The following is a 16,251-nucleotide window of genomic DNA, read 5'->3' as shown; positions in this document are numbered from 1 at the left end:
TTTTCCATCCTTACAGTTGCAGATAGTTCTTACAGAATAAAAATACTGTGTAACTGCTTGGATATTCTGCAGTACAATGTCTTACATTTTAAGAAAAGACAAATGATCTTTTTTGAAATGAACTGAAGTAATGCCAGCCAGTACCATGTAGAATGAGACCCGCTATCTTCTATTTTTTTTTTTTTTTCCTTTTGGCTTTGATATTACAGTGAAGCTTTGTTCTAGTGACTGCAGCTAGTATAAAGCTTTTGTTCTTTTATTTCAGTGCCATAGTTAAGTCTACAGTTTTTAGCCTTAGCCAGTGAGAGGTTTCAACACTGCTTCTCTTTCCTGCCCATGTGCCCAGGACTAATTTGTTGCAGCAGGACTCTGATAATTGATTACAATATTAAGGTATTGACTAAGTGTCTAGCTCAGTTGTTCATGCTGCCTTTGACATTTCTTCAAGGCTGAAAAAACAGCAGGCTTTTCTAGATATGCTGTCTGATCCCTTACTTTTGATGCTGTTTCTCCATTTTCCATTCATTTACAGCAATGATGCACAGCCAGAATCTGCTTGACACGAAGCAAGTCACAACATACTGTTAGTGTGCCTGTAAAACTGGAGAGACTTGCCTGTTTGCAGCTGTTAATTTCTTGTTTGTGTTAAAACATTCACAAGGCTTCTTTTTCTGAATGCTTTGTTTTTCATGGCTGATGCTCAGTGCATCAAATAAATTTACAGGTTCTGTGGTATATTTCTTCAGCACCGGCTTTAAAGTTAAGGCAGAATTAACTTCTTGGGAATAATATGTTTTATTATACTTCTTAACTTGCTAACTTCAAGTAAGGATGTTTATGTGCACTTACTATAATGTTTTAATGTAAATATGAATAAAAATGTTGCCTCTTATGAGATGGAATTTTGAACTAGATGCAAAACTGTCTCTAAAATTCATAGTTAGTGCTGTTTCCTTTTTTCTTCAGCCCTCCCTGTAGGAGAAGGTGCCTATGTCTAATCCCTCTGTTGTATATTACAGTGCAGTGTGTGTGGATGCAGTGGGTATTCACGTCTCAGGTCTCTGTTATTGGCCAAATGTTAAGGATAAAGTACAACCCAGTAATCTCTGAACCTATGTAAGCCAAGAAAAAGCAAATACCCTGTTTGGCAGTTCCAAAGGTAAAGCAATCATTTTGGGAATAAAGCATGTGAATATTTGGCTTATCCTGTTGTTCCATGACCCTGAAAGGGGTCTGTGGTGTATTATGGATAACCAGTTACACTTATACGTGCAGCATAAGCCCATTGGAAGGACAGCTGCTGGATACACCTGTAAAGTGTGATTTATGTCGTATCTTGTAGCACTGTGCTGGAGTAGGCAGAGTGGAAATGGTTACTAGAGTCTGTAGCAGGCATGAAAACCAAAGAAGCTTTATCAAATAATGGTACATGTTCCATCATGGTTTTCTTACTCTCATAAAGAAAGGCTGTTTGTTTTAGTTCAATCCTTTTTGAGAAAATATAACACTGGAAGAGGGAAGAAATTTGGTCAGGGGGCTTACTGCAAAAGTGAGTAATAGTGCTCATCAAGCTCAAATGGAAAAATAAAGGATAAATATAACAGTCCATGAAGTTGCCCCTTGGAACAGGTTGTTAAAGATGGTGGCTGGCTCTTCCCTCTAACCCTTAGTACTGGGAGAGGATGCTTTTGCTAACAAAATACTCTGGTTCAGACAAAAGTGGGAGGCAGACTTTAAGGTTCAGTTTACCCTGCTTTCTTTCATGCTCTTAGTCATCCCTTTTGCAACTCAGAGGAAATAGTTCTTACACTGTAGATTCTTCGATAGAATAGGTTACCCTCAACATATTTGCACTTTCCATGTCTGAAAAACAAGGATTAATGTGTATCACACTGATGGTGCTTTGACAACAACAAAAAAGACTTAATATTTAAAATATGTTATACTGTATCAAAATGTGTATTTCCTTTAAAAATTAGAAAGACTGTTCTGACATCTGATGCACGTTGTTATGAATGCCAAATACTTATGTCTTCAGCTGACTGTAGCATTCAGCAAGGTATGGAAAATTACCCCTACTGATGGGGCATATCTGCTCAAGTAAATTATTAGGGCTCTGTTCCTCCTTTCGTATCTGATCAGAAGATCTTTTGGGGTTTGTTATTGATTGGGGCTTGGTGTGTATTTGCTTGTAAGGGTTTTTGCAAGTGTAGAAGAAACTGTGCAGGCAGTGGTGTTGCTTGGAGACTTGAAAAGGCCTTGATGCATATATGAATATGTATGCCCTAGCAGCCAAGAGGTCCAGGTCTTCCACATTGCAGAAGTGGGGCTTCTGACTAGCTGTAACTGGGAATTTCATTGTAGGTGTATTGGATAGACTGGATTCTCAGTCTCTGGTGTTAACAGCTTCAGCATCTGTAAATAAGTTGGGTTCATCTGTTTTTCTGTCTCTGTCCCTATCTCCAAAAGAAAAGCCAGGAAATCCTGCAGAAGAACTTAGAACACTTTTGCATGCTGTGGGATGATGCAGGTACAAGATTAGATTTTGTATTCATTTAATGTACTTAATGTTTTACACTCTGGAAATTCTGGGAGTTGAACAATGTAAATTAGTATTTTCCCTTTATCCCTTGAAAAGCAACAGAGATCAGGCTTAAACCTCTTTTTGCAGATATTTTACTGTGGCTGGACTACTTTGTTGCCTTTCAAGCTGCAATAAAAAGCTGGCTATAGTCTTTTTTTAGATGTTTTTTTCATCCATGTGAACTATGAACTATCTGAATGACTCAATTGTCTCGTGATCTAGCCTTAGAATACCTTCAGGCTAATGCTCTTATAAACAGACAGCAAAGCTACTAAGTAGTGTAGCTACTGCATGTGAACTAACTATGAAAGCTGGCATTTGTTTTGCCATTTCTGTATAAATAAATGCAGAATTAATCTAAATGTATGTGATTTGGAATTTCGTAATAAATGTATTCATTGGGGACATATAATGATACTTATTTTGAGAAGTTAAGGGAATATCTATAAACCTGAAATAATCTTTGAAACACAATAGCTGTTGCCTTCTTGGTCGGATTTTTCCACTGTTACTAAATAAAGTACAGTACAACAGCTGGATCTAAGGATTTAATTTCTTGGGTGAGAACTAGAATGCTCCAGAAGTCTTCAAAGTGAAATGGCTGGTGCTGATGTTTGGAGAATGGCACCCTACATTAGAAGTCATCTGTTTTGAGTGGGGTTTTTTTGTTTGTTGGTTTTTATTTTTAAACAAATGGTGTTTTCCTGATGTAATATGTTTGTTAGAATAGACAGTAGGATTGACAATAGGATAGACAAAAAAAACAGAGGTACATGACAACATAGTCTTAATGTAATTCCAGGTTGGTCCCTTCAGCTGGTAGGTAAGTCTATCAGTGTATTTGCATTCATGTTCCTTGTGTCCTTCTCAAACTTGATCTTCTGAAAGTTAACAATTTGGGGAGGTTGTCTGCTGCTCCGTGCTAACAATCAGCACTGTTCCCTGTGCTTTCAACAGATATTTTTACAAAAAACCAAGGAATTTACAAAAAACCTCAAGGCTTGCTTGAGTGACATATGAGCCATGTAATCCAAGTGGTATTTGTATTCTGTGGGCAGTTTCTTAAATCAGGGGACTGAAAATTTTGGGATTATATTTCAAATCCCAGCAATGAGGACTTGGTGTGAATTCTGTCAGTTTTCCTGTAGTGGCCGACGCTCATTCATTAAGGCCTTTTGTAGCCCAACCAAAATGATTTTCACACTACAATATCTGTTTCTTCTGTTAATGCTTCTAAGTAAGGAGCTGTGTTCTGGATTACAAGTTAGATATTTCAGAATGTTTATTATTATTTAGTTCTGAACTTCTGTGAGAAACTTGCTCTCCAGCTCCACACATCCATACTCCAGACAACTGCTGATGCAGAAGTATGCAGGCTTTCTACAGCAGGAATATTTGTAGTTTATTTCTGTGGTGTTTATTCTTTTGTGGGGAAGAGCATCTGTGGTTCTCTTCCCTGGTATTTATTTTGATGTTTCACAATAACAAGCCACACGGGAGAACATCACAAAGCTTTGGTTTTCTCACACTTGTGTAAATATTGGATAGGCCAGCCTCTTTGTGAGTAGTGAGGGCAGTTGAAAGGGATTTCTACAGATCACATCAGCTCAGTCCAAGTGATAGAGAAAATTCCCATGTTGGGAGCTGGAGTTCATTGGACTCTGTTGGGGTGTTAAGTGGACATAGTACTTGAAAGATCACTGAACTGTCTCAGAAACACGAAACTCATGGTCTTGTGTCAAAGATGGTTAAACAACTTGTACATCTGCCTTTTTTGTCTGCATGTCTGTGGTAATGGAGAGCATACAAAGCCCACAGAGGTAAGCAAAAGACTGTGAGTTATCTTGAATGTGCTTTGTGCTCTCCAGATAAACCACTAGCATGTCTTAGGGCATATACTTGCCTAAATTGACCTAATTTGCAATGCTGCTCTTTATTAGAGGGTCTCTGGGTATTGTTGTGCGGCCATGGATGAAATACACTTGCACAGTGAATCTAAATCAGTATTGTGTAAATAAATAATTAATAGATCTGTAAGCTATGGCCCTGGATTAAGCATTTGTTTTTCCCCTGTTCCTTGAGGCTTGAGCTCACAAAAACTTAAGCATACACCTACCCTGTTTCTGAACCGCGGAAGTCTCTAGCAAAAAGGTGGTTGCAAGTTTTTGTCACATCTGGATGGATTGTTGAAGTTCCATATTTTAGGGCATGTTACCCTAATGTTGGTGATATTGTACACTGTTGTAGAGTAGCAGCTTTGTAGGATTTTGACTGATGCAGTCGAACAAAAATGCCATTTTGAAAGGGACATCCTGAATATGCACTTCCCTTAACTCACAAGTTAAAAATGAAATTATTCTTGCAGTGTTTTGTGGCTGTTCTCAATTGTAAAAGAGTGCAGATAATGCATGCACTGGTGCATGAGGGAGACAGATCAGCCTGATTCCTGTATCAGTTTGCCTGGGAATCCACTGCAGAATCACCTTCAGTTTGACAGGCTGCTGAATTTATAATGATTAAAAGCTTCTGTGTTCAGAAAGAAGAAATGTAAATTATTTAGGATTTTAGTTCCTGCTCCAAGGAAAGAAGATGTTTCCTTTTTTCTTCAGAAGAGGATTTGAGCTTAAAATTAGTCTTGAAGCTGCAGTTTGCATTTATTGTGGCGGCAGGTATTGTTGCTTATAGGAAGATTAGCTTTTCATACTGGAGCACTGGCTAGAGCAAGGTGATCACAGGAAAGTGGACTCGGGGCAATCATTTTCCAGAAATAAAAATGAGGACACAGATGACCCTTTGGCTCTTAGTAGGTTCCTGCTTCTTGCATCTCCCTTCAGTTCTTCCTGAAGTAAAACATGCCAGGAAAATCCATCTGCTCTGCACTGCTCTTGCTGTTCTGTGACATGGAGCCAAGTGTCCTTTACATGGGCTTCTTGGATCTAAATATCTAGCTCCTGATTTAGACTTATACAGCGAGACAGTTAACTGTGTTTCAGTGGCATTCTTAGTGATTGTTGGAGGAGGAAAGAGGGAAAGGGACAGCAGAAACGCAGACACTGTGGATTTGGCCTCATGACGCTGAATTGAAAGCCTACAGATGCCAGTGCACTTTGCTCCTTTTTTGTCATGTTACTAATGTTCCCAGGGAGTGGCAGATACACTAAATTTGCTGGGGTTAAAATAGGTCTGGCCCCTCCATCAGTCTGATGGTGTCATCAGGTAGTGATGCATTTAGCAATCCAGACTGAATTACATGGTAACAGGATAGAGCCCCTTTGTCCATGTTGATCACCAGTTCTTCCCTTGGAGTCTGAGGGAAGCCAGCAGTAAGGTGCTAGTACATAAAATCTGTCTGTCCTTTTGTCCTCTGTATATTGCTTCCTATTTTATTCTGCTGTTTTCTGGTGCTGTTTTCTGTCGCCCTTCTCTAATGTCAGGAAAGAAAAAGACCTCTCTGTGATCCTCATGTTATGCATGAAATGTAGACAGTGCATGTTCCTGGCATGCTGTGTTAAGATCCTATGGATTACACCCTGGCTTTGTAGTCTGCCAGCACGAGGCACTAGATGACTGTCATGGGAGTACAAACAAGAGTGGAAGGTGCTGTTTTCCTGAGCTAAGGAACCATGCTAGCACATGCACGGCCACCGCAGTGGAGTACGCTGTGGTGTGACACTGAGCTCTGGAAAGATTATACTGGAGGAACCTCGCTGCAAGTTAGGTCTCTCCTGGAAGCTGTTCAGACTGGCATGGGCAGTCCTCTTGCTGGCTGCTGTCAGAGCTCTCTAAGCTTTGGGTACTAGATGGCACTAGATGAGACATGCATCCATTGCTTTTCATTAGTGCTGTCAGGTCTGCTTCTGAATAATGCAGACTTGTTTCAGGTTTCTGGGGTTTAACAGAATTAAAACTCTAGAGGCTAGAGAGGCATTTTTGTCAAATCAGAAGGTTTTTTACAAATAATATGATGTGTCTGTTTCTTTATGGCCTATTTTCACCCAAACAAAGAGCAGGAAAGAAGAGGCAATAAAAATATTATTTGTATATCACTGTAAGAGGAGTTTTGGTCTTTCCTGCAAGGATTTTGATGTCCATATAGAGCTTTATCTGCTCATATTTTGTATGGTGATTCATTCCTTCCGCAGTTTGCAAACTGGTTCATTACATCATGTTTGTCCTATAGAGATTCTTTGTTCCAGCCTCTATTCCTAGGAAGGAAGTGAGGTTTCAGCAGGGTGTTCCATCTTCTCTGGTTTTACAGCTAATGAGGAGTTCTTTAGCTTTCTCCTAAGCACTATTGCAAGGATGGGGAGAAGTGGTGGGTTGTTTTTTGGATGTGTTTTGTCAGTTTGTGGTGGTTTGGAGGGTTTTTCAGCCTGATTGGACTGTTTCCACCTTTTTGAGAGCATCAAATTGGGAAGATGAGAAAATACTTACTACATAAGGCAGTTTCTCCCATGGAGAAATGTGGAAACAGAAGGCAAATAAAAGGGAGTTCTTGTAGGTGCCTTGGCAAAAGGGTAAAACCTGGTGTGGCTAGGTGCTGAATGATGTTTGAAGACTGTCTGTAAGCCCAGTCAAAATCTCAAAATGCCTTAATTAAGAAAGGATTTGACAATAATGAGCTAATATTTGATGAGATGTGCTAATGAACTGTGCATGTGTGAGTACACAAGTCTACTGTACTGTGCTGTAACAAGCCTTCTAGTTTACTGCTTAGTGTGGTTTTCAGGCATCATAATAATGCAGCCAAGAAAGGGGCAATGTCTTTGATAATAGTATTGGATTAGGAAAGAGTCTGGAACTGCAGGCTGTTGGAAAGATAGATGAACACGCATTGCTAGTGCCAAAGCTCTTCAGACTAGAAGAAATAGATGAGGTTTTATCACAGTAATGACATGCATGCCCTGCTGTGTGCAGAGGCTGCCCTGGGAACCAAACAAAAAAACCTAATTTACTGTCTTTGTGCTTATTTTGAATGGGTTTGTGTGGACTGAAGATGTATTATAGTACTTCAGAGTTGGTGTTTCATCACTGTTCTGGGAAATAAATATTTTGGTACCCCCTTTGAAAACATGCCAGGGTATTCTCACACAGTCTGCTGTGGAGGTTGGCTCGACAGGTGCTGGGCTGCAGCTCTTTTGGTCTACATACAGTGAGCATCTGCTTCACTGTCACTGCACCGGGTTCTGTGTGGTGGTAGAGATACCCGGATACAGCAACAACATGCTGTTTTTAGTTCTAGCTGATATGTTACAAAAGCACTGTGAATTTAAAGTGTTATGCATCTTGAGCAAGTAAGACATGCTATTAAAATATAAAAACTAGATTTGTGAAGGTAAAGAGGACAGGTAAGGCACTGCTGGAATGACACCTGTCACTGTGATACTTGATTTGGCTTATACCTACTTCGGAGTAAGTTTGGTTAATTGTTTCTGGAAGTGGAAAAACTGTTCAAAGGTACAGATGTTAGACAACATTGGCTGGGGTTTGCTGAAGTGGTAGAAGTGGAGAATCAATGAAAAAGTACCTAATGTTGTTGTCTCCAAAGAGTTACAAAGTCTGTGGAGGCTAGCTCTTCAAACAACCCCAAAGAAGTATGAGCTGCCAGTATCTTGTCTCCAGCACTGGCTGAGAGTATGTGGGTGGTCCCTGCTCCACTGGCTGCCTAGTGAAGCAGCTGCTGACCTCAGGAAAAGTAGTGAAATGTTTCTTTTTGCACAGGAAGGTGGCCAGTGCATGTATGTCTAGCCATGGTCTCAAATAAAAGGTGTGGCATTTTCTAATCTGTAAAAGATTTACTCCTTTATTTTCTAAATTTATTTTTAATTTAATTTTTTTACTAATGGCAGTTGACTTCACCAAAGTATATGCAAAACTTTTCAGCTCATTAAATAGCAAGAAGAAATTTTTTATATGAGGGCTAATCAAAGATGGGAAGAACATCTATTTTGTAAGAATTCCCACAACACTGCTTATTTGCCTCAGTGTTTGGGTGCCTTCAAAACCCAGCTGGCAGAGAACTGTTTTAATATGAATTAATGCCTGAGTCCTTCTCCTCTGATGATGAATGGAAGCATCTGCAGCGTTGAGCTGCCAAGCTAAGCAGAATTTCCCTTAAGCAGCTCTCAAATACTGAATTGTTCTTAGAGAATAGATGTGTCTTTGGATTTGTTAACACTTTAAATGTTAACATAATATTTGATTGAAAGAAACAGTTTTAAGAAGTGCACCCTGAAAAGAGTTTTGGAGAGCAAAGCTGAAATATGCCTCCAGGAATATTCAAATAATGTTTCTTACAGTCTCCAAAGAAAAATTACATGGACTGTGACATTGCCGGATGATATATTCAGCTGGTGAGACCACCCACTTCCTCCTCCTCCCTCTTCATCCTCCTCCTCCCACTTCTCCTTTTCCAGTTCCCAGCCCACGGAGTCCCATAGCAGATTGAGCATCGGTACTGTGATGCAATTCAGAGGCTGTTGGTTTTCGAAATCACTAAGTCGGTTTTATTCTGAGGGCAAGCTTTGTTTTCAGAACATCTGGTGAGGAGAAGCTGCCAGCAGCATTTACATTGTGGATATCTGCTTTTACTGATTTTTTGCTTGTCTGTGCATAAGGAGTAACAGCAAAGGAATGAAGACCTGATTATTTCTTCAAGCATGCTTTCTCTAGCAAGAATTGCTCACTTCTGCCACTAGCAATTTAAAAACATAGTATGTGACAGTACATGGAGGCTGTTTCTTGCTTGTTTGTCTTCCCATTGCACTGAAGACATGTTATGGTCCCCGAAATTTTCCTTATCCAACATGCGCATAAGGCTGACAGCAAAGGGGTTGCTTCGAAACATTCGTCTACCTTCTGGCTACAAGAAAAGCACTGTTATATTTCATACAGGTTTGTGTATTTTTAATATGGTGATTAGAGCATGCATTGAGTGAATATCTTGTTTACTTCAACAGCATCTTATTTTTAGCGAATAAGAACTGTACTGGCCATGAAAGTTTTTGAATTTCAGACAGAAGTCTGACTTTTAAGCGAAGTAGTTTCATATTCTAAGTCTCTGCATGTGTTCTGAGCTGCTTGTTTGGAAGATGGTTTTTCTGTTTATGAAATGCAAATTGGGATTTGCTCTTTTCTGTGCACAAATCCAAAATAGTATCAGGAAGTCTGTGATATTAAATATTTATCTAATAATTTTAATGATTATCTGCTGGGAACACTGTGTTTTCTGTATCTTGATAGGGTGCAAGGGGGAAAGCAGAGAGGGAAGTGGAATGAATACAGGCTGTCTTGGTGTGGCTTTCTGTCTGTGGGAAATACTTGAATACTTACCTGTAGGTATCTCTTATCACAGATGTTGTGCTAAATACATCTTATTTGCAAGTGGAACAAACAAACTTTTGTGCCTCTTGTTTCAAGACACACCTAAAAGGTACAAAGTTTTGAGACACTGAGGACAACTCTGTGTGTGTGTTTAATTCATACACACACAAAAAACACAACAAACAAAAAAATTTACAAAATTCTCAGCTGCATCTGACCTGATTTTCATCTTCAGTGTCAGGAAAAGCAAATAAAGCAAATTTATGGAAGGGAAGGTGAGCTTTATTCCAGGACATACATGTGTCTTTTTGGGGCTGAGGGTTGGAAGTTGTTTGTTTGTTTGAGCTGAGCTATATTACATCTAGAGACCCCAAGAGCATCTTGCATGTTACATAAGTATTTTCTCCAGTGCACTATTTGTAATTTTCTTGCATTTTACTTAGAGGGGAGCAAGCAGCTGCATAAGCTAGTTTTGCAGAAGCTCTTCATTCAGGAATTTCCTCTCTCACTTGAATACCGCTCTTTCTGCTTTTATTTTTTTGGAGTTCAGTGCTACCAGTCAGCTTTCCTTATTGTCCCGTCTTTTCACATGGCAGCTTAAACCATTTGCCTTGTCATTTCTTATCCTTGCCAAAGTAAATCCAGCTTTGGAATTCTTCTGGGACGATAAATTCATTTATGAACATAATACAGGCCAACTGTACAATATAGGCTTCTGTTTGCAGGTTGCTTGCATTGGCTTTAAACTAGGATTTAAATACCTTGATGCCATAAATTCTTATGTAGAGGGTGTCTTTGTGCATGTAACTATATAAATAATGTGAAATTTCTACATAACACATACTCCAGGACCAAAAATCCTTTAAGAGAAGGTGAGGGGTGATAATGTTCATTCTTCCAAATGTTCATTAAGTGCTACTGAAATTTGTAAAAAAAAATTATTTGAAAAATAAATGTCAATGCATGTATCAAGAGAATTTTACAATTGTAAGAATCAATTTGTGGTTTAATTTCATTTGAGTGGATGTGAAAGCAAAACCTGCCTGAAGGATGTCTCTGTGAAATACAACGTGTAAAATAGATTGCAAGCCCTGTGTTCTAGTTAAGGAGCAATTCATTAAATAAGAAGTGCTGAAAAGACCTTCTGTGTGTTTTCTCTATGTACAGTATGTACAGACTAATGGTACAGCATTGAAGCTTAGAGAGGTTTTTGCCTGCTTTCCCGCTTCTGCTTTACTGTCCCTGTGTCTTGTAGGAAGTCAGTATGTTAGCAGAAAGCTGACCAGTGGTTAGCTAGAGCTGAATATACCAAAAAAGTAGGGCACAGGAAAACCAGGTCATAGTCTGTCATGGAGAATGCAAGTATGTATAGATAATACTGCGGTTTTTGAAACAGCAGAATGTATCAAAGCTTGTTAGTGATTATTTCAGGTTTGTAAAACTCAGCAACAGTATATCAGGCAATGACAGTGTATATCACAAACATAAAAGGTTATTCTTTATTGTTATTGTTAAATGCCAGGAGGAGCCATATTTAATTTTGCAGCATCTATATGACTGTCTTTCTTGCAGTGGTTTAATTTGATAAAAATGACATGTGGCTTCTTTCCAAGGTCACATAAGCAATAGGCACAATAAGTAGTAGGAAGTGTGTCAATAAATAAGGGAAGGGGTAACTGCAGAAAGGAATTTCAGGGTCCATGTAGGAATTTGAATATGTATGACTGTTATGTAAACAATACTGAATTCCGGTTTTGACGTAGATTGCACTTCTAATAAGCATTATCATGGATTTCATTCTTTGCTCCCTTCGATCATAGCATAGATCAACTGCCTTTATGACTGAAGACCATCCTTGAGATACTTGTGGCAGTTGTTGAAATGTAGAGTTTTAAAGTAATCTAGAGCACAGGTCAGGTTGGATTCTTCTGTTGCCATGTCCTGCCTGACAGTTGCAGTGCGGTAATTTGGTGAAGCTGGAACGTGAGCACTGTTGGGAGGAAGAGGATAGAACTTGTTCTTGGGTTTTCGTTCTGACTCAAGGATACTTCGCAGCAGCCCGATGCAGCTTCTCCACATGGAGTGTGGGGGGACATAAAGTTGTTTACATTGCTCTTATATTACTCTAAGTTGGTCATTGCACTTAGCATTACATGGATCCTTGGGCTGGATGTGTTTGCACTACTTGCATTCTCATCCATGTGGAGGTGTTGAAGTACCTAGAGTAATTCAGATATGTTACAGCATAAGCATGCAGTCTATTCAGGGGAAGCCAAATAAAATCAGATTTTTTTTCCCCCTGGGAATGGAATAAATCCAGGTGAAATTTACGTAATACTTAAAGTGTTTTTTAAGGTCTTTCAGCTTGTTGCCTTGTGTCTAACTTTGATGACTGTGTGCTCTACAGTGCTTCAAGGTTACGATACCCAGAAGTTTCTTCTCTCCTTAAATGCAGACAGACATCAAAGTATAATTTTTCTCAGCAACTGGAAGTATACTATACCTGCATTGTTAGCTGTTTGTAATGGGTGCCCTCTTCAGCAAAACAAAATCCTGGAACCTTCAGGAAATAATTTATTTATCCATCCTGTGACTTATAAAACTTTACTTGTAGCAAGTAACTGTGAAAATCTTAACACTTCAGAATTGCATAAACATGGCAGAGGAGAGTGGGAACCACAGTCTTTCAGTGATGAAATACTATATTTGCTTCCTTTATTGAACCATTTAGGATTTTTACCAGAGTGACTAAAGTGCTCTTATGTTCTTCATGCATCAGTGGTGTGACAGAGTAAATCATCATCTCTGTGTAGGTCATCAGTTCTGTATAAACTGTGAGAGAAAGACATTCTTTTATGAATTACTCAAAATAGTTATTTTGAGTTGCTTATGTTTTCTCTTGTATAAAGATAAAAGTCCAGACAAGAAACTGGCTTTGCAAATAGATGTCAAAGGCTCTTGTGCTTTTTGTTGAGAATTTGTCAAGGTTTGTGTACTGTTTTGTCTCAAAATGTTTTCATCCAGCCCTTCTTGCTGCTTTTCCTCTTTCTTTCCTTCCCTTAAGCAAACTGCACTTGGTGCTCCTGTCTTGCTGGTGACTTCCATTGCTTACTAAACAAGTCTTTTCAGCAATACCAGTTTTAAAAATTTCCGTGCTAATAGCAAGCAAACATCATAGATATGTTTATTTGAGCAGCTGACATCTTTTTCAATAACTTCTTCCCAGAGTTGTTCTTCAGATCACATTGGGAACTATAAAATTACTTCTGTGGGTTGTAAAGCAGTGCTCTTAAAAAAGGATTCTGAAAGCCTGAGGTGTTATGAGTTGCTTAACTGTTCACACAGCTTTTTTCCCATCCCCCTAAAGAATAAGTGAAGTACTGGTTAATGTCTGCCACTACAGTGGCATAGAAAGATACCCAACACACTGAATCCTATTAAGTATTCTAAATCTAGAAGTCTGCTGAAGAAATTTTATACAGGACAAGTATGTTAAATATTTATGTCACCCACCAAGGAAAAAAATAGTTCTGAAGTAAAGCCAGCATATCTGTTCTGAGCAAAGGAAGTTGAATAGCTGGAAACCATTCGTCATGGAGGATTTTGAATTTAATCATGTTCCTGTTTGAGTCAATGAGATTCTGCTCCTGACTTAATCTATTTAAGACTGGGTACTAAATGACCTGCCTGATGTGCCTGATTCCAGTCTTAATAGGTCATGGCTTCAGTAGACATGTACATGATAACTAAATAGCGATTTTATTTTCAGGTGTCTTGGCTCTGTGTTTTGGGGTCTGTAAGTACAGTTTGTACTGTATGCAAGTCTCATGCAATGGATGCGTTTACAGTAGCTATAAAATGAAGATAGCACTAGTATTTTCAAAGGAAGTTTCAGTAGCAGAAATGATCTGCCAAACCCCCCCCAAACAACAAAAGAACCCCCCCAACCCAACAGAAAACATGCCAGAGTCAAAACAGAGTCGCTTCTATGTGATGTTAACACTTAACCTGTGCATATATTTAATGAAGTATGAAAATTAACTGAAATGAGGAGCTTTGCCCCAAAAAAATCTGGAGACAGAACAACTGGTGTGCTGCTGAAAAGCATATGCTTGGCAACTTGTGTTCTACTCCACTGTAGCAAGTGATGTTGGATTTTGTTATTCACTTAAAGGGATTAATTATATATGGAGGATGCCTCAGGTATTTGTCAATATGAGATAGAATTGTTTATTCAAGCTCAACTTCATAGAAGAAAAGTTAATTGGAGAGTAAATATAAAGGACATAACAAATAATCTCTGTGAATACCCCTGCATATTCTAAGTGTGCTTTTTTTCCCACTTGACGTGTCTAATAGGGTCTGGCTGCAAGTTCTGTTGCTGTGAAGTAGGTTAGGGTTTGAAAATGACAGGCAGCTCCACTTAACACTTAAAAACTTGAATAGCTTTTAAATTGCTTCAGGGGATTTCCAGTGTGCTAAAACAAGGCTTAAACTTCTAAAAGCTGCCTCTTCCAGTTTTGCAGTTTGTGCAAGTGAATCTGTTACCATGGTAGAAATGGCTTGCAGCATTAAGACAAATGAAGTATTACTACTTACTCAACCCTTCTAATCTGAACTTTCTAAAACATACAGCTATAGGGTTTTTTTGAGGAACATACCATGGAATTTCAGTGGTAGAATGCAACATTTTGAGTATTTGCAGCCAATTGTCTCACTGTTTTGTGTTACCCTTCTTTCTTTGCTGGCACAGAAAACTCTGATGTGTGAAGGAGAATAGAGTTTCTTCCATCTCCAGTTAATTTCACTGTATGTTAAGTAATATGTAGATTGGGACTACACCTACCACTCTCATTGCCATGAGTGGCAAAAAGAGGTGATTTCTGTTTATAGAGATTTGCTAGTAATTTAATGTCACATAGTGAAGCAGCGTCCCTACTGTTTTTATTTTAAATAATAATCTCTCAGTATTGCAATTCATAGGAGTAACCTGGGTCCAAAGGTGATGGACTTGATGTCTTTAGGGACACTGGTGTTTCAAACAGCTCTTGACTGTTTCACCCAATATCATTCTAAAACCTAACTTATTTGGAGAATTATTTGCAAGCAGACCCTATCTCTCCTGGCTTGTTTTCTAGAAAGAAATTCTGTGAAGGCTGCACTGGTCAAGCTGGCTAGCTGGCATAGTGTTGTTACAGTTAAACAGTAACAAGTTACAAGTTGTTACTGTTAACAACAAAAAAAGTTAGAGGTGTGTCACCAGCACCTTTCTAACCATGTCCACCAACAGTGGTCTTCCCCATTGCTTTTCTAGGTCATGGAGTATTGTTTCTGTTCTCTCTCCTACAGGAATGACAAAATAGCATTTGATCTTCTGGAAAATGAATGTATTGGTAGTGTAACTTACATCTTTAAATAGTGTAAAAAAAAAATCCCATATAATTTAGCTGTCCAGATACTCAGATGTGGAAATAACTCACCTTAAATAACCTGAATTGTATCTGGACATGATGTTTCTTTACAGTTGCTATTTATGAACCTTTCATTGGTATAATCTTTACTGATGTCTAGTAGTTGTAGCAAGGGCATTAATAACTCGGGGTCCTGTGTTCAACTCTTGGTTAAATTAATATTTCCTACTTCTTGTCATGATAGTAGTGTGCTGCTTGTACACTTATAGCAAGTAAAAGATCTTCCTCAGGATCCTTGGGTAAACAGTTTGTATGTGATGTTGTGGAAATACTTCTCATTAGGCAGAAAACAGAATGGCTGGGAACATCTGTGGTGAAATTCTTTTAATGAAAGCTCATCCTTTTCTCAAAGAGAAAAGTCCTTCAGTAGAAAAGTAACAGTATTACAAATAGTACTCATTAATTGCTTAACTTCTGTAATAATAATAATTTCAGACTCTCAGATACTGCTTATATCAGAAGCATCTAAGCTATTAAAAATGTTACATTTGTATTTATTACAAGAATAGAGTTTGTGCTAAGCCTTTTCAGACATTTTAAGTGGTAATACAGGATTACTGGAAATGTTTACTGCAAAAGAATAAGTGAATTTTCTTATAAAGCCAGTTGCAATTTATTCTACTCCAATTAAAACAGAAGACTAGAAAAAATTTGCTTTTCTTAGCCATAATCATGGCTATGTTGTGTAACTAATATAATATTGCTTGCTTATTTCCACAGATATTACTGTACAATCTGCCACCTGCTTAACTCACCAAGTTAAGACATTTTTCCATTTAAAAAGATAAAAGGTCCTGATATGAAATGAGTAGCATAACCATATTAAACCTGTATTTCTTTATTTCAGGAGGGAACTCAGTCAGAATTTAAGGT

General features: G+C 38.5%; 1 protein-coding gene across 6 annotated transcripts in view; it reads left to right on the top strand.

Annotated features, from left to right (window-relative positions):
- Positions 1-16,251, top strand: part of MTUS1 (microtubule associated scaffold protein 1) — a 121,860-nt gene that overhangs the window by 59,173 nt on the left and 46,436 nt on the right. The window contains exon 1 of one of the 6 annotated variants that reach the window (XM_032110173.1): positions 9,016-9,478. The exons of the other annotated variants lie outside the window; for them this stretch is intronic. Coding sequence (XP_031966064.1) covers positions 9,358-9,478 — 121 coding nt within the window. The 5' untranslated portion in view covers positions 9,016-9,357. Of the gene's footprint in view, positions 1-9,015; positions 9,479-16,251 lie in introns of those variants that run through there. 6 annotated transcript variants of the gene reach the window in all.

This window comes from Corvus moneduloides, chromosome 5 (genome assembly GCF_009650955.1).
Source record: "Corvus moneduloides isolate bCorMon1 chromosome 5, bCorMon1.pri, whole genome shotgun sequence".
In the NCBI taxonomy this organism is placed as follows: Eukaryota; Metazoa; Chordata; class Aves; order Passeriformes; family Corvidae; genus Corvus; species Corvus moneduloides.
This window is presented reverse-complemented; position numbering and strand designations above follow the sequence as displayed.